Below are 19,327 nucleotides of genomic sequence, written 5' to 3' on the forward strand. Positions count from 1 at the left end.
CAGCCTACAGTGACTCAGATGGCTCTAATGAGGTGAGAGACACGGGTAACACTGAGCACAACCATTGCTGTGACTGTGAAACTAGGACCACAAGGACTACTGTGACATTGAAACTAGGTCCACAAGGACTACTGTGACATTGAAACTAGGTCCACAACCACTACTGTGACTGTGAAACTACAGTAAGACCCCAAAGACTACTGTGACTAGACAAATGACACATTATAGGGGGCACTATGACCACAAGAGGGCCACACAGGCAATCCACCACTATAAACATTTAGATAGCCATGACCACATAAAGAGTCACACTACTAAACAATTAAACCTTTCCCTGCAGTCAATGACCAAAAGTTCCCTTTAGTAGCTTCATGTGTGGAAAGTTATATTTTTCATAATTCACATTATTTCAAAACTACCGCTGAAAATACAGTGTTTCTGTGGCAAATGGGCCCTAGCCAGCCAAATCACCAGTTGAGATCTTTATCTGCCTCTCTCCCCTCCAACACAATGTCATAAATCACCAGCTGCCCACTATTCCCCAGTCTCCCTGACACCTACAGTTGAAGTCGGAAGTTTACATTCACTTAGGTTGGAGTCATTACAACTCGTTTTTCAACCACTACACACATTTCTTGTTAACAAACTATAGTTTTGGCAAGTCGGTTAGGACATCTACTTTGTGCATGATGCAAGTAATTTTTCCAACAATTGTTTACAGACAGATTATTTCACTTATAATTCACTTATAATTCACCCACGTCCAGTGTGTCAGAAGTTTACATACACTAAGTTGACTGTGCCTTTAAACAGCTTGGAAAATTCCAGAAAAGGATGTCATGGCTTTAGAAGCTTCTGATAGGCTAATTGACATTGTTTGAGTCAATTGGAGGTGTACCTGTGGATGTATTTCAAGGCCCACCTTCAAACTCAGTGCCTCTTTGCTTGACATCATGGGAAAATCAAAAGAAATCAGCCAAGACCTCAGAAAAAAAATTGTAGACCTCCACAAGTCTGGTTGTTCCTTAGGGAGCAATTTCCAAACACCTGAAGGTACCACGTTCATCTGTACAAACAATAGTAAGCAAGTATAAACACCATGGGACCACGCAGCCGTCATACCGCTCAGGAAGGAGACGCGTTCTGTCTCCTAGAGATGAACGTACTTTGGTGCGAAAGGTGCAAATCAATCCCAGAACAACAGCAAAGGACCTTGTGAAGATGCTGGAGGAAACTGATACAAAAGTATCTATATCCACAGTAAAAGCGAGTCCTATATCAACATAACCTGAAAGGCTGCTCAGCAAGGAAGAAGCCACTGCTCCAAAACTGCCATAAAAAAGCCAGACTACAGTTTGCAACTGCACATGGGGACAATTCTTTTTCTGAGGTCTTGGCTGATTCTGACCCTATCCTGATCACAGGCCACACCAAGTTTGCCCCTGACTGGTGCTTCGGCATCTACAAGCAGCGCATCAGAAAGACCAGAGTGAACACTTTGTCTGGGATTGCTGGTGTTGTGAAACACAGCACTGTGACAGGGGTCAACATCCCACAGCTGGTTAGATTGGAGGATGGTACGGTGCTGGTGGAAAAATATGGCTGGTAACAACACCTGACTCTGTACTTCAGGCCGCTGCCATAGATCAAGCAATACCAGCACGTCGGGTGAATATAATTTTCATTGCATTATAGGAGGTTATTCCTCTTATCTAAACATGGAAGGTGAATTGATATTGCGCAAGGTTGTAATAGCTTCTACCTTTTTTTGTTATTTCCTGTTTTACAGCTTCGATGTTCTGGAGCCTGGTGTTGTTGTCGCCAAGGAGCGTTCGGACTCAGTCGGTACCAGGTATCAGCTGCTGCGCAACACTGACATCCTTCCTCCCATCGATGGTCTGCCTGTACAAGCATCACCTGGACTGGACACAGCTAGACAAATGTATATTTTTGAGGAGATAGGGGAGTTTTACGACGAAGAGGCTATGGCCATCACATGCCCTTCACCAAAGTCAAACAGGCTCTCTGAATATAGATTCCCTTGTTCATGCGTGGTTTGGACGGACCAGTCATCAGCACTATCTTCAGTGCCTCTGTTCACATGACTCTCTACTAACACACACGCCGTACGTTGCTGCTACTATTCATTTTTATCCCACTGCTCAGCCACTTTACCCCTGATTGTATGCATACAAGTACCTTGTCTATCACTGATATTGTTCTTGTACATACTGTATATTTTATTTATATTGACTCTATTTCCGACATTGCTACTATGCAAGTAACCATTTGGCTGTACCGTTTTCACTTCCTGTAGAGACCCATCCACTGAGCTAGATGTGGCTGGGGGTTAGGGCATTTCCTTCACATGACCCATCAATTTAGACCCGTGTGGCTTTGTGAGCGTTATCTAATATTTATAAATTACTTCTATCTGGACACTTTCTGTTTACCTGGAATTGTTCCTTATTGTAGGCTACTACTTTTACCACTTTGTCTTAATCTTACAAAATGCAGTGTATGATATACCATTTTGTAGCTCTGTGTCTTTGCTTTTATCCAATGTAAAAAATAAAAAAACATTTTCACATTTTTGCTACATAAGAACGAATCAAGGTGGTCGGTCACATTTGCACATTGTTACAACACTGCATAAAGCCATAATATATTTGAAATGCCTCTATTCCTTTTGAATGTTTGTGAGTGTAATGTTTACTGTTTATTTTTTTAATTCACTTTGGTTTACTATCTATTTCACTTGCTTTGGCAATGTAAACATATGTTTCCCATGCCAATAAAGCCCTTTGAATTGAGACATGATGAGAGACAGTGAGAGGCCCTACCTGTAAGATATTTTGTGAATAAACATTTTGTGCTAAACACTTCTATTTGAAGAGGTTTTTGACCATTCAGGGACCTAATCTCAAACACTCATGAAAACATTGTCTTCACTAAAGGGGAATTTGGTCATAAAAACGCTAAGTTATATGCATGAAATAAAGAAGTTTCAAAATGTGTTATTTTTTGTTGATTTTTGGACACTGACCAACTGTACATCTCTGAACAGTCACGTCAGTGTACAGCTCAATAAACACACTAGGAGATTTACTATATTTCAGTCTTCTGTGATGTATATAAAGTATAATATTGTGATGCAAACTTAACATTTAAAATAACCATGTGTGTGAGGTGTATAATTTTGCTTCAAATTAGATTTGATTAAGACTACCATGAAACTCTGTGTGACCCTGATTTAACCCACTGCAGTAAAAGGTTAACCCAATTACAGTTTTGCTACAAAATGCCATTGACCACCAACTCAGTGGCCTTGTTAGATTGTCTGCCCTGAGATTGGAAGGTTGTGGGTTTGATTCCCCAGTCGAGTTCTACCTAAAACTGTACAAATGGGACCTGATGTCTCTCTGCTTGGCACTCAGCATTAAGGAAATGGATTGTGGGTAAGACCCTGCGACAGACTATGAACCTGTCCAGGGGGAGTCCATCAAGCTGCCTCATGCTACAGAAACAGGAGATTCCTGCACTATTCTGGCTCATTCTGACAAGGCTACTTACTTAATGCCATTTACCAGAGGCTTTTATCCAACGCTAGATCACACTATATTGAGACAAAGTTCCCATCAGTTGAAGGGAGATAAAGCCTTCTATACAGAGTGAGAGAGGCTTTTGTTCAATAGTCTTTCCATGTGGTCAGGGTGACTGCTGTGCCAAGGAGGATTATGGGGGGCATAAAGCAAAACATTTCACAGCAGAGGTGATTATAGATTGTTCTAATTAGCCAGCAGTCATTAGGTTGCTTAGAAAGAGAGAGAGAGAGAACAGGAGAGAAATAAAATCAACAAGCATGAAATAAAAATTGCCACATATTTAAAGTTTGGAACCACCTCGCTCACTAGGATCTAACAGTAGCATCTAGCTAGCCTGACAGGGTAGCATCTCAAATGGCACCCAATTAACCCTGTATAGTGCACAACTTTTAATCAGGGCACATTGCTGCTCCAATCCCAGTAGCATTCAGCAAGAAACAGAAAGAAATATACAGAGAGAAACAGAAGCTAAGTTTCCATTCAATCGGCGACAGATTTTCACACACATTTTCCAAAATCCACATAAATATGTGCATTTTCCACCAAACCGGCTTGTTGCGGATAAAAATCGGTGTGTGATGACAGTGCACAAAACAAATATTTTTTAGCTTAAGTTTTCATGTACTGAATAAAAACCTAAAGTTCAATGTGTTTCCTTATCCAACAACAGCTCACAGTCTACATGATGAAATTGTTATGGATAAGAGTGAGAATATTTTTAATTTGTCAAACATTGATCATCATGTCCCCAGAATAAGACTCTCCATATTTTTTTGAAAGCAACATCAAGCTCAGTGTGCACTTTCATCATAACTTATTTCATCTGTAGCCTAATAAGCTGCATGGTTTTGCGAGTTGTAGTGGAAGGACAACACAGCATAACATCACGTGACTCCAAGTTAACTTCGATATGATGGTTATTATATCAATATTTGCACATAAGTTAGTCCACCGTCATTTTTCACACAATTCACTTTACCGACACAAAAAGATCCACCATGTCGAACAAACAATTCCATCGCAGTTGTTGTGATTTTTTATTTTATATGGTATGACTTTACTCGCATAAAAACAGTGGATAGAAACATGGTTAGAGAGAGAGAGAACGAGACACTGAACGATAGAGAGCAAATGAGAGTTATTTAAAAATATATATTTTTTTATTTAACCTATATTTATCTTGGCAAGTCAATTAAGAACAAATACCTATTTGGCCACCCCGGCCAAACCCTAACCCGGACAACGTTGGGCCAATTGTGCGCCGCCCTATGGGACTCCCAATTACGGCTGGTTGAAATACAGCCTGGAATTGAACCAGGGACTGTAGTGACACCTCTAGCACTGAGATGCAGTGCCTTAGACCGCTGTGCCACTCAGGAGCCCCGCAAAGTTATAGTGTGTGATTCTGTAATTTTCAATCCATTTACCCTCCGTGAGTAGTTGAACAGTTTAATATGTATTCCTCAGCAATATAGCCCCACAATGTTCCATGATAGCCCATGATGGTGTCCTTAATGGCATCCTACTCCCTACATAGTGCACTACCCTATGGGCCATTTGGGACACAGACCATTTCTATTCTGTTCATCCTCTCTCTGTGTGTGGCTTCTAGACTAAGATGACACTGGGAAGTTGCCTCCCAGTCAGCCTACACTCTCTCGCTGAGATGGATGACAACATTATCAAAATTAGCATAAGATCCTATCATTCTTCATTTGGAGTATTTTCCCATGATTAAAACATCAAGATCGTGTGCTCGCACTACTGCCCTCTCCTCTGGGAGTGTCTCACTCACCCACGGAGGGCAAGGAACCTCTCTCTCTGCTTGGTGACATCCTTCCATCCACTCTGATGCTATAATGACTCGATTGGAGATATATTTGCTCAGCTGATAGTGCTAATGTGTAGTGATATTAATGTACTGTTGTCCTGGCCTGGGCCAAGTCACTTCCTTATCATCTCCTCTGGGAACAGGATAGCACAGAGACACTCCATTCCAGAACATCAGCTTCCTCTGAGAGCAATGGATTGGGGCAGAGGAGAGACAAGGGGAGGAGGGAGGGGCAGATTAGTGCTCACCGCACCATTAATGAGTATCCCAGCATTCCCTTGTGGCTGTGGAGAGGAGACAGTCCATCAATCCACAAGGTTAACGCTGGGTAAAGGGAACACGCAATGTACAGAATGGAGAGGGGCTTGTGATCTTATTTCATTATGCTACTGTATTGTTCCTTCCCCTGCATCTGTGCTAAGTACACACACACACAAACACACTGGCATGTGCGCGCACACACACACAGTCTCCTCACAGTGCCTTTAGCGTGATGTGCAAATATTACTGGAAGTGACTCAGAGGCCCAGGCTGAATGTGTGAGCATGACATAAGCAAGGTGTCAAAACCATCCCATAACTCTTATGAGGCCCGCTTTACAATTGTCATGTGTTCACAAACGCATCACTTCCAAGAAAATATCTCCAGGACACGTACGTACGTACGTACGTACGTACGTACGTACGTGCGTGCGTGCGTGCGTGCGTGCGTGCGTGCGTGCGTGCGTGCGTCTGTGTACACATGCATGTGTTTGTGTGTACACATGTACCAGTTCAATCCACTTAATCAGAGTCGAGGAGGACGGGCCAACAGGATTGATCTGATAGGAGAAAGGCAAACAGTATGTTTACGAGTTCCATGAGGCCTTGTGAAAACGGTCTGTCCTACTTAGAGGGAACACTCCTCACCCTGTGTGAAGGCAGCCTTGCCAGGAACACAGCAGGGGGCATAAGAGAGAGAGAGACAGAGAGGGGAGAGAGAAATAGAAAGATTGGGAAAAAGGTGAGAGAAATAGAGAGAGGGAGGAAGAGAAGAGGGAGAGGTAGAGACGGAAACAGAGAGAGAGAAGAGAAATAATGGGGAGAGAGACAAAGGGATAGAGTGTGACAGGTGCACTAAAAGCCCAGTGAGTCTGTTCCAAGCAGCATGTAGCCACACAGGAGAGGAGCTTGCTAGCATAACGAGACAGCAGGCAACATGAGAGGTTTTATAAAGAGGAGGGAAAAAAGGAGGATAGAGAGAAGAGGGAGAGGTGTTGGAAGTTGTAGCAGTTGCAAATGCTGCTATCCTGCCACGTTGCTGGCAGCTCAGCCTACCTAAAGACAAGGTGGCAGGATTTGGGGGGGAAAGGAGGAAGCCAGAATCCACACTAGGCTCCAGAACCCAGCAGGGAGTAATCTAAACTGCTGTCTGCTAGTCCTTGTTCTCACATACCAGCTGGTCTTTATTCAAACTGTCTGCTAGTCCTGGTTCTCACATACCAGCTGCTCTTCATTCAAACTGCTAACTGAACACACCTTTGGGTGCACACTGGCTGACCTCCAGGACACCTACACCAGGTGTCGCAGGAAGGCCAAGAGGATAATCAGGGACCCCAGCCACCTGAGCCATGGCCTGTGCTTCCCGTTTCTATCACTCAGACGCAGGCAGTATAGGAGCATCATGACAAAAACTGCAAAACTGGCCTATAGTTTTTACCCCCAGAGCCACCACTAGTCAGCTACCTGCTCCCCCCCTGCCCACTTGGACTTCCTACCCACCACCTCCTCAACGGACATTTTTACACTGCCCCCAACTAAAATGGACATTTTATCATGCTGAATAGCTCAAACTAGTCAGATACCTGCTCGCCCCCCTTCCTACTCCCCTGGTATTCCTACCCCCCATCCCCTCCTCCCCTGCTGCTCCAACACCCCTTAATATATATTACTATTATTATCTATTTTTATATGTCACTTTGTCCTGCTGTTGGTTGGAATTTTCACTGTACCCTATAATTACATCTGCAACCCTGTACATGTGACTATTAAACTCTCTAATTTAAACACACACACAGTAGGTTATGGAAACACAACACACGGTACCAAGTTTTAGGCCTCCCTTACTTGTCTACATTTTGATAGCCTTTTATAGCCAGATTTCGATAGATCTCTTCTCAAGGTTGGATAAATATGTGTCTCTCAGTAAGGAGTTGATTCAGCTGAAATAGATAGATATTCTCCCACTGGAGTCAGTGTGTTGATGTGGAGGTGAAAATGGATCTGATAGAAAACAGTTCCTGTATGCATACTTTATGCCATCAGTGTCAGTGTAGGGTGTGAGTTGATCATAGTGTTGACGGCTCTACCAGCTGGAAGTTGTGTGTGTGTGTGTGTTTGACCCTCTGTGTGGTGGTGGTGTGAGAGGTCTTGACAGCCTGCTAATGTAAGTGTGTGTGTATACATGCGAGTTATTTTAGTAAAGAACAGTGGGGTAACAAATCAGCTCAAGGCACTGGTAACATCTCCCCAGCTGCTGTGTGTGTGTGTGTGTGTGTGTGTGTGTGTGTGTGTGTGTGTGTGTGTGTGTGTGTGTGACACACAGCACGGCAGACACGTACGTTAGTTCCTCAGTTCTGTTCAAATCAAATCAAATGTTATTTGTCATATGTGCCGAATACAACAGGTGTAGACCTTAGAGTGAAACGCTTACTTACAAGCCCTTAACCAACAATGCAGTTTGAAGAAAAATAAGTGTTGACTAAAATAAACTGAAGTCAGAGTGAATGTGCAGGGGCACAGGTTAGTCGAGGTAATTGAGGTAATATGTACATGTAGGTAGAGGTAAAGTAACTATGCATAGATAATAAACAGAGTAGTAGCAGTGTAAAAATGTGTGTGTGTGTGGGGGGGGGGGGGGGGTCAATGCAAATAGTCCCGGTAGCCATTTGATTAGCTGTTCAGGAGTCTTATGGCTTGGGGGTAGAAGCTGTAAAGAAGCCTCTTGGACTTAGACTTTGCCCTCCGGTACTGCTTGCCGTGCGGTAGCAGAGAGAACAGTCTATGACTTGGGTGGCTGGAGTCTTTGACAATTTTTAGGGCCTTCATCTAACACCGCCTGGTATAGAGGTCCTGGATGGCAGGAAGCTTGGCCCCAGTGATGTACTGGGCCATACAAACTACCCTTTGTAGTGCCTTGCGGTCGGAGGCCAAGCAGTTGCCATACCAGGCGGTGATGCAACCAGTCAGTATGCTCTCGATGGTGCAGCTGTAGAACTTTTTGAGGATCTGAGGGCCCATGCCAAATCTTTTCATTCTCCTGAGGGGGAATAGGTGTTGTCGTGCCCTCTTCACAACTGTCTTGGTGTGTTTGGACCATGTTAGTTTGTTGGTGATGTGGACACCAAGGAACTTGAAGCTCTCAACCTGCTCCACTGCAGCCTCGTCAATGAGAATGAGGGCATGCTCGATCCTCCTTTTCCTGTAGTCCACGATCATCTCCTTTGTCTTGATGACGTTGAGGGAGAGGTTGTTAGCCTGGCACCACACTGCCAGGTCTCTGATCTCCTCCCTATAGGCTGTCTCCTTGTTGTCGGTGATCAGGCCTACCACTGTTGTGTCGTCGGCAAACTTAATGTTGTTGGGAGTCGTGCTTGGCCATGCAGTCATAGGTGAACAGGGAGTACAGGAGGAGACTGAGCATGCACCCGAGGGGCCCCCGTGTTGAGGATCAGCGTGGCAGATGTGTTGTTACCTACCCTTACCACCTGGGGGCGGCCCATCAGGAAGAACAGGACCGAGTTGCAGAGGTCTTAGTGATGAGGTTTGAGGACACTATGGTGTTGAACGCTGAGCTGTAGTCAATGATTAGCATTCTCACGTTTGCTACTCAGTCAAATAAACCTCTAGTAGCGCTCTTTCTCTCCATTCTTTCTATACACAGACATGCACTCACTACATACCCAATAGAATATAGGGAGAGAAACCGTGAGAGAGAAGGAAAGTGTGGGATGTGTCAGATCTTAGTTTACAATAAGTGGAAAAGTAAAGAGTGTGTAGGGTTGCAAAATTCCAGTATCTTTCCCAAGTGTGCCAGTTTTCCAGAAAACCTGGTTGAAACATTCACAGAATCAGGCAGGAAATCCAGAATTCTCCAACCAGGATTTCTGAAAAACCTGAGAATTTTGGGAGAGTTGACTCAATTTTGTAACCCTATATAGGTGACATTGTTCTTGGAGAAAGCGTAAAAGAGAGAGAGATGGAGAGAGAGAACGAAATAATGAAAGACAGAGGTCTTACATTGTAGAGGATGTCCACCCATCCCTCCATGGTGATGCACTGGAAGACGGTGAGCACGGCAAACAGGATGTTGTCAAAGTTGGTGATGCCGTAGTTGGGGCCGATCCAGTACTCTGTACACTCTGTACTATTAGGACACATCCTGGCTGGGGCCTCCGTACCACAGGGGAACGCTGCTGCTCGCTCACCTGGATGGGGGGAGAAGAGAAAGAAGGGAGAGAGAGGGGAGAGTGGGAGGGGGAGTGGTAGGGAGAGAGGGACAGAAAAAGAACAGGGAGAGATGGGGTGAGGGAGGGAGGAGGGGAAGGTAAGGCGGGGTGGGGGGGACACAGGGGAGAGGGGGAGGGAGAGAGTGAGTTACTGTAATTACAACACATACAGTAAAACAAACACACTGGCAGATTAAGTGAGCTTAAAATATGGTACACACACACCAACATGCACTCAGTGCACACCTGCTGATGAATCACACACACAGCAGCGTGCAGCTGGGGAGATGTTACCAGTGCCTTGAGCTGATTTGTTACCCCACTGTTCTTTACTAAAATAACTCGCATGTACACACACACACTTACATTAGCAGGCTGTCAAGACCTCTCACACCACCACCACACAGAGGGTCAAACACACACACACACACAACTTCCAGCTGGTAGAGCCGTCAACACTATGATCAACTCACACCCTACACTGACACTGATGGCATAAAGTATGCATACAGGAACTGTTTTCTATCAGATCCATTTTCACCTCCACATCAACACACTGACTCCAGTGGGAGAATATCTATCTATTTCAGCTGAATCAACTCCTTACTGAGAGACACATATTTATCCAACCTTGAGAAGTGATCTATCGAAATCTGGCTATAAAAGGCTATCAAAATGTAGACAAGTAAGGGAGGCCTAAAACTTGGTACTGTGTTTCCATAACCTACTGTGTGTGTGTGTGTGTGTGTTTGCATACTACTACTGTGTACAGTACTGTGTGCAGTATGTGTGTGTAATCCATTCAGCACTCACCAGTGTCGACAGTGAAGCAGGTGGAGTGGAACTTGCCCATGTAGAACTCCACTCCGATGATGGCAAACATGAGTATGGCGAAGAAGAGCAGCATGCCTATCTGGAGCAGAGGCACCATGGCCTTCATGATAGACTTCAATACCACCTGAAGACCTGTGGAGAGATGGATTGGGAAGGAAGAGAGATGGAGGGGGAAGGGAGAGAGAGGTGCAGACCATGTAGACCATGTAAGATAAGATATGTCATACTTAAGACAGTTTGTGTTTGTGCTTTTAAAAATGTACGATCTGTATACAGATCTTCCATATTTTATTATCGCTACAGTAATGTTATGGTGCACACTAAGTAACCTGTTGTTGATGTCAGTGACTTACTGGGGATGCCAGACACCAGTTTGAGTGGTCTCAGTACTCTCACCGCTCGCAGAGTCCTCAGGTCAAAGTCTGAGCCCACCGTGGCCAGGATCCTGAAGACACATACATAAGACAACGAGAGGAGAGTCAGGTGGGTGCATTCATAAGAGGCACGTAAAACAGTACACTCAGGGCAAGATATCTTCACCACTTTCTCTCTCTGTCAGTAAGGACAGTAGAGCAGCAGCAGGTCCTTGTGTGTGTGTATGTAGCTCTCAGTCACAGAGCCACAGCTGGCTGGCTGCATTATAAGCAGAAGCACATGGAGGGGGGGGGGGGGGGGACACAACTAAGTGCTGCACTAAAACCTACTGAAAAACACCACACACTGCGAGAGAGAGACAGAAATACAGTCAGGTCCAGAATTATTGGCACCATTGACAAAGATTAGTAAAAAAGACTGAATAAAATAAATAATAACAATACTGAGCTATACTGTATGCTCCCCAAAAAAATGGGAAATAATATTATCTTATGCTAATACAATTGCTCGGAGAAAGAGATTTTGTTCAACAAGTAAAACAAAATAAAAAATGTAAAAGTTCATTACTGGCACCGCTTGCAAGGATAATGACGCCGATACTTTTTCTATAATGTTTTATGAGATTGGAGTACACGTTGGGAGGGATCCTAATACAGAGTCTTCACAGATCCTTGATATCCTTCGTCTGCTGTTAAGGACTGACCTCTTCAATTCAAACCACAGGTTTTAAATGGGTTTCAAGTTGGCAGACTGATGGCCTTCTGCTTTCAATACCAAATCTACCACTGGTGTGCAAGCTCTTTTTCATGTCATCTGACCATAGCACCGGTTCCAATCCAAGTGCCAATGCTGTTTATCAAACAGAACTCCAGGCTGTGTTATGGTCAGATGACATGAAACAAGATTTCTTTGGCCACACACACACCCCACTGTTGAGTTCAGCATTAAAAAACAGAAGCATATGCAGAAAAGTACCTCATATCTATGATAAAATATGGTGGTGGAACTTTGATGTTATGGGGCTATTTTCCTTCCACTGGTCCTGGAGCGCTTGTTAAGGTCCACAGCATCATGAACTTTAACAAGTACCAAGGACATTTTTGCCAAAAACCTTTTTGCCTCTACCAGGAGGCTGACACTAGGCCGCAGGTGGGTCTTCAAGCAAGACAATAACCCCAAGCACTAACCAAAATCCACAAAGAAATGGTTAATTCACCACAAAAATAAACATTTTGCAATGGCCATCTCAGTCTCTGGACTAGAACACCATTGAATACACCTGGTTTGAATTGAAGGCAGCAGTCCATAAGAGCAGACGAAGGATATCAAAGATCTGGTAAGCTTCTGTATGGCGGAATGGTCTAAGATCCTTCCCAACGTCTTATCCAATCTCATGAAAGAAAAGGCTCAGTGTCGTTATCCTCGCAAGGGGAGGTTGCAAGAGTATTGGTCACAGGGGTGGCAATAATGTTTTTGATTACAAAATCTTTTTCTCAAAGCAATTGCATTAGTATAAAATAATATTTAAAAATTTTAGCATACAGAGTATTTTTTGCTCATCTTTACCAAGGATGCCAATAATGATGGACCTGACTGTGTACAGTGCCTTCAGAAAGTATTCATACCCATTGACTTAGTCCACATTTTGTTGTTTTACGTCCTGAATTCAAAATTGATTAAATATGTTTTTCCTCACCCATCTACACACAATAACCCATAATGACAAAAAATAATGTTTTTAGAAATGTTGCTAATTTATTGAAAATGAAATACAGAATAATCTAATTTACATAAGTATTCACACCTCTTTGCTACAAACTCCAAATTGAGATCAGGTGCATTCAATTTCCTTTGATCATCCTTGAGAAGTCACTGCAACTTGATTGGAGTCCATCTGTGGCCAATTCAATTGTTTGGACATGTTCCACAGTTGGCAGTGCAAGTCAGAGCAAACACTATACCATGAAGTCCAAGGAACTGTCTGTAGATCTCAGATAAAGAATTGTGATGAGGCATATATCTGGGGAAGAGAATAAAACTGTTTCTAGATTGTTGAAAGTTTCCAAGAGCACAATGGTCTCCATCATTGGGAAATTCAAAAAATATGGAGCTCTAAAGACAACTCCTTCGGCGTCCTAGTTTGGTTTTTGCTCTGACGTGCACTGTCAACTGTGGCACCTTATATAGACAGGTGTGTGCCTTTCCAAATCATGTCCAATCAATTGAATTTACCACAAGTGAACTTCAATCAAGTTGTAAAAATAATTCAAAGATGATCAATGGAAACATGATGCATCTGAGCTCAATTTCGAGTCTCATAGCAAAAGGTCTGAATACTTATGTAAATAAGGTTTCTGTTTTTTAATTTGTACAAATTTGCAAAAAATTCTAAACCTGTTTTCACCTTATCATTATGGGGTATTGTGTGAAGATTGAGGGGAAAATCTAAAATTGATAAAATATTTTAAGGCTGTAACTTAACAAAATGTGAAAAAAGTCAAAGGGTCTGAATACTTTCTGAATGCACTGTAAATGCAGAATTTCCAGACCCACATACACTACGAACCCTTTGTCTGTATATTCTGTTTATCGTCTGTATATTCTGTTTATTGTGGCAGCACCATTTCAGAGTCAAAATCCTGTACATGCAAATGTATATGGCGAATAAAGCTGATTCTGACACGTTAACCTGAGTTTAGCTGGTTTATCATATGTCTGTTTACAATTATTATTTGGGATTGGCTATGTACTGGATAAACTGTAGCACGTAGCAGATTATCCCTGAATTCAAAATCCCCATGTGCTGTGTGTGTGTGTGTGTGTGTGTGTGTGTGTGTGAGTCCTACATATTCGATCCTGCCTTTAATTAGGGGACTCGGTTTACGGTGTTCGCTAGAACTGACTCTGCTTTTCGATTTACAGACGAACATTGCTGGCTAACAAGTAATTAGCTAGCTACCTTTAGCAAGTAGATTCCACTCAAGGTATAGTATACCTATTAGGTTTTATTTCCCAATTCATTTGGTTATCATGCTGCTGGGTTTCCAAACAGACGGCTCTGCAATGCATTGCAAGCAGAATGCTCGTAATAGCCAATCACAACACTAGACTGGCCAAGGGCATGAATTTGTTAGTTCATCCATCACTCCAGTGACCAATCTAAGGTTTCTAGACACGCACCCATTGTTAACCTTGCCCCCCACCAGCCTGAAATCCAAACCCAAAGTTGCCAAGACACGAGAGAGAGCAATTTGAGAAATTGAGAGCGAAAACTTGACACGTGACTATTGCTGGTGGACAATTAAAGCACCCCAAAAACTTTTTTATAAATTTTAATCACATTTCTTTGCTTACAGTTCTATCTATACGTACTGTTTAATATTTATTGGGGGGGTTGATCTGTGCAAATGATGTTTTGCTTGCTTAAAGTCACACTTGCAAGCTCTCAAGTTTAAATTTCACTCTTGACTGGCCTGTGCACTCACGGGACCCATCCTCTGCTTGCTCAACCACATTTCTTCGCACATAACTCAGTGTTTGCTCGCGCAATGATGTTTCAAATACAGAATCCCAAATTATTTATATTTGACATTGGAAGTTTTATTGAATAGAGTCAGTAATAGATGAGTCAAATCCCATATGGAGTCTCATCAGATCAGATGTTATCAGCAAGCCAGAGCCATCTGTTTGAAAGAGCACAAGTAGACCAAAGATAAGTGCAAATAGAATAAATGTATCATTCAACATAAGATTCCACCTAAAAACAATGACATGAGCTCTGTCCTAATTAATCTGAGGTGAGTAACTAAGGTGAGTAACCTTGAGGTTTTAGAAGGAGGCACAATGTTCAGTCATTGCATACAAAGCTCTGTATATGGATTTGAGTGGGGTTACAATTCTACATTTATCCTCCATTAGGTTCACTTCATCCCTTACCTACAGTACTCATATCGTTTAGCAATGACTATCACATACATTCAGTATAGAACCATCTTTCTAACCAATTGACAGCAGCTTTGGTTAAACCACATGGCTAAACGTTAGTTAGCTAGTTAGCTTGCCTCATCAATTGCCTGCTTTAATAACAAGACCAAATAACTAGCTACTTAAATATTGAAATCATAGTTGGTTAGCTAGTTTCTCTAGTGAAAAACTATCGAACTTACCTCTATTTTTGTCAAGCCATCGTTCACCTTTCACCGTCCCTTTCCATCTCTATCGTCAAAAATCCGGTAAGAGAGCGGTAAAGACGTAATTGGTCCAAAACATCTGTCCAATTGAATTTCAGTAGACTGCTACAGGCTATGTTCATTGGCTCAAATTTCCCACTCTTATAAAATGAAGATGCTTTTGGCCTTGGCCTACCCAGTTTGATCTCAGGCCTACCCCAAAAATTACCCAGAAATTATTCAATATAAATTGTGTTTTATTTTATTACATTTTTAAAAGAAATGCATGTGAGATGTATTTTCTATGGGTTATTTTATTATAATATAACAAAGAAAGTCAGCGACAATCAAGTTTGCTTCCGACTTTTAGTTACATTTTTTAAAAAAATCATATGGTTGTTTACCTCAACAACCTAGCAACGTCATGTTGCTAAACTTTGTAGTGCATAAGCTAGCCAAATCTACCGCGCCAGCTTACTCGAATTGACCTACCAGCTAAGGTAATTTATTAGTTCTAGCAATGGCAAACCAAATGTCGATTGCTAGGTTTTTCAAGAAAAGACGTCTGGAGGAAAAGGAGTGTGTGAAATTATTTGGATCAATCTACCGATAGCTTCCAGAATGAGACAGCAGGTGGCGCCAGGATAGACACAACCGCAATCGCTGTGTTGAACCAAATACATGGTGAACATGGATTTTATAGAATGAAACCGTGCACATGTTAAAGTGGTAACAGATATTGTTCTAATGTGTGCAAAGCAGGATATTCCACTCAGAGGCCATAGAGAAACCCAAGAGGCAATCAACAAAGGTCACTTTTTAGAAATCTTCAATTTCATCTTAAAGTATGACTCATAAATACACACCATGCTTAATGAGCTACCTCGCAATGCCACACTTATGAGTCCCGAATTACAGAATGAGTTGCTTGAGTGTGCAGCATCATTGTTACTGCGGAGGATAAAAGATGAAGTTCATTCTGCTCCTTCCACATATTTTGCCATACTAGCAGATTAATATAAAGATAAATCTAAACGAGAATTTATTGCTGTGTGCATTCGATACATTCATGCTGGAATTATTATTTTTACTTTATGTAACCAGGTAGGCCAGTTGAGAACAAGTTCTCATTTACAACTGCAACCTGGCCAAGATAAAGTAAAGCAGTGTGACACAAACAACAACACAGAGTTACACATGGAATAAACAAACATACAGTCAATAACACAATAGAAAAAGTATATATACAGTGTGTGCAAATGAGGTAGGATAAGGGAGGTAAGGCAATAAATAGACCATAGCGGCGAAATAATTACAATATAGGAATTAAACAATGGAGTGATAGATGTGCAGAAGATGAATGTACAAGTAGAGATACTGGGGTGCAAAGGAGCAAAATAAATAAATAACAGTATGGGGATGAGGGTAGTTGGATGGGCTATTTACAGATGGGCTATGTACAGGTGCAGTGATCAGTGAGCTGCTCTGACAGCTGGTGCTTAAAGTTAATGAGGGAGATATGAGTCTCCATCTTCAGTGATTTTTGCAGTTTGTTCCAGTCATTGGCAGCAGAGAACTGGAAGGAAAGGCAGCCAAAGGAGGAATTGGCTTTGGGGGTGACCAGTGAAATATACCTGCTGGAGCGCGTGCTATGGGTGGGTGCTGCTATGGTGACCAGTGAGCTGAGATAACGCAGGGCTTTACCTAGCAAAGACTTGTAGATGACCTGGACCCAGTGGGTTTGGCGACGAATATGAAGTGAGTGGCAGCCAGCAAGAGCATACAGGTCGCATTGGTGGGTAGTATATGGGGCTTTGGTGACAAAACGGATGGCACTGTGATAGACTACATCCAATTTGCTGAGTAGAGTGTTGGAGGCTATTTTGTAAGTGACATCGCCTAAGTCGAGGATCGGTAGGATGGTCAGTTTTACGAGGGTATGTTTGGCAGCATGAGTGAAGGATGCTTTGTTGCGAAATAGGAAGCCGATTGTAGATTTAATTTTGGATTGCAGATGCTTAATGTGAGTCTGGAAGGAGAGTTTACAGTCTAACCAGACACCTAGGTATTTGTAGTTGTCCACATATTTTAAGTCAGAACCGTCCAGAGTAGTGATGCTTGACGGGCGGGCAGGTGCTGGTAGCGATCGGTTGAAGAGCATGCAATTAGTTTTACTTGCATTTAAGAGCAGTTGGAGGCCACGGAAGGAGAGTTGTATGGGATTGAAGCTCGTCTGGAGGTTGGTTAACACAGTATCCAAAGAAGGGCCAGAAGTATACAGAATGGTGTCGTCTGCATGTGATCAGAGAATCACCAGCAGCAAGAGCGACATCATTGATGTATACAGAGAAGAGAGTTGGCCCGAGAATTACACCCTGTGGCACCCCCATAGAGACTGCTAGAGGTCCGGACAACAGGCCCTCCGATTTGACATACTGAACTCTGTCTGAGAAGTAGCTGGTGAACCAGGTGCGGCAGTCATTTGAGAAACCAAGGCTGTTGAGTCTGCCGATAAGAATGTGGTGTTTGACAGAGTCGAAAGCCTTGGCCAGGTCGATGAATACAGCTGCACAGTATTGTCTCTTATCGATGGAGGTTATGATATCGTTTAGGACCTTGAGCATGGCTGAGGTGCACCCATGACCAGCTCGGAAAACAGATTGCATAGCAGAGAAAGTACGGTGGTATTCGAAATGGTCGGTGATCTGTTTGTTAACTTGGCTTTCAAAGACTTTAGAAAGGCAAGGTAGGATAGATATAGGTCTGTAGCAGTTTGGGTCTAGAGTGTCTCCACCTTTGAAGAGGGGGATGACCGCGGCCGCTTTCCAATCTTTGGGGATCTCAGACGATACTAAAGAGAGTTTGAACAGGCTACTAATAGGGGTTGCAACAATTGCGGCGGATAATTTTAGAAAGAGAGGGTCCAGATTGTCTTGCCCAGCTGATTTGTAGGGGTCCATATTTTGCAGCTCTTTCATAACATCAGCTATCTGGATTTGGGTGAAGGAGAAATGGGGGAGGCTTGGGCAAGTTGCTCTGGGGGGTGCAGGGCTGTTGACCGGGGTAGGGGTATCCAGGTGGAAAGCATGGCCAGCCGTAGAAAAATGCTAATTGAAATTCTCAATTATCGTGGATTTATCGGTGGTGACAGTGTTTCCTAGCCTCAATGCAATGGGCAGCTGGGAGGAGGTGCTCTTATTCTCCATGGACTTTACAGTGTCCCAGAACTTTTTGGACTTTGTGCTACAGGATGCAAATTTCTGTTTGAAAAAGCTAGCCTTTGCTTTCCTAACTGCCTGTGTGTATTGGTTCCTAACTTCCCTGAAAAGTTGCATATCACGGGGGCTATTCGATGCTAATGCAGTACGCCACAGGATGTTTTTGTGCTGGTCAAGGGCAGTCAGGTCTGGAGTGAACCAAGGGCTATATCTTTTCCTGGATTTACATTTTTTGAATGGGGCATGCTTGTTTAAGATGGTGAGGAAAGCACTTTTAAAGAATAACCAGGCATCCTCTACTGACGGAATGAGGTCAATATCCTTCCAGGATACCCGGGCCAGGTCGATTAGAAAGGCCTGCTCGCTGAAGTGTTTTAGGGAGCGTTTGACAATGATGAGGAGTGGTCGTTTGACCACAGACCCATTACGGACGCAGGCAATGAAGCAGTGATCGCTGAGATCCTGGTTGAAGACAGCAGAGGTGTATTTGGAGGGCAGGTTGGTTAGGATGATATCTATGAGGGTGCCCGTGTTTACGGATTTAGGGTTGTACCTGGTAGGTTCATTGATAATTTGTGTGAGATTGAGGGCATCAAGCTTAGATTGTAGGATGGCCAGGGTGTTAAGCATGTCCCAGTTTAGGTCACATAACAGCACGAGCTCTGAAGATAGATGGGGGCAATCAATTCAGGGTGTCCAGGGCATAGCTGGGGGCAGAAGGTGGTCTATAGCAAGTGGCAACGGTGAGAGACTTGTTTCTGGAAAGGTGTATTATTAAAAGTAGAAGCTCAAATTGTTTGGGCACAGAC

At 43.1% G+C, this 19,327-nt stretch overlaps 1 protein-coding gene across 1 annotated transcript in view; it reads right to left on the reverse strand.

Annotated features, from left to right (window-relative positions):
* The window catches only part of LOC120025510 (voltage-dependent N-type calcium channel subunit alpha-1B-like), a 207,616-nt gene that overhangs the window by 104,790 nt on the left and 83,499 nt on the right, over positions 1–19,327 (reverse strand). The window contains exons 4-6 of the mRNA XM_038970078.1: positions 11,110–11,201; positions 10,736–10,888; positions 9,714–9,901 (exon numbers count right to left, since the gene is read on the reverse strand). Coding sequence (XP_038826006.1) covers positions 9,714–9,901; positions 10,736–10,888; positions 11,110–11,201 — 433 coding nt within the window. The remainder of the gene's footprint in view (positions 1–9,713; positions 9,902–10,735; positions 10,889–11,109; positions 11,202–19,327) is intronic.

This window comes from Salvelinus namaycush, chromosome 31 (genome assembly GCF_016432855.1).
Source record: "Salvelinus namaycush isolate Seneca chromosome 31, SaNama_1.0, whole genome shotgun sequence".
Taxonomy (NCBI): domain Eukaryota; kingdom Metazoa; phylum Chordata; class Actinopteri; order Salmoniformes; family Salmonidae; genus Salvelinus; species Salvelinus namaycush.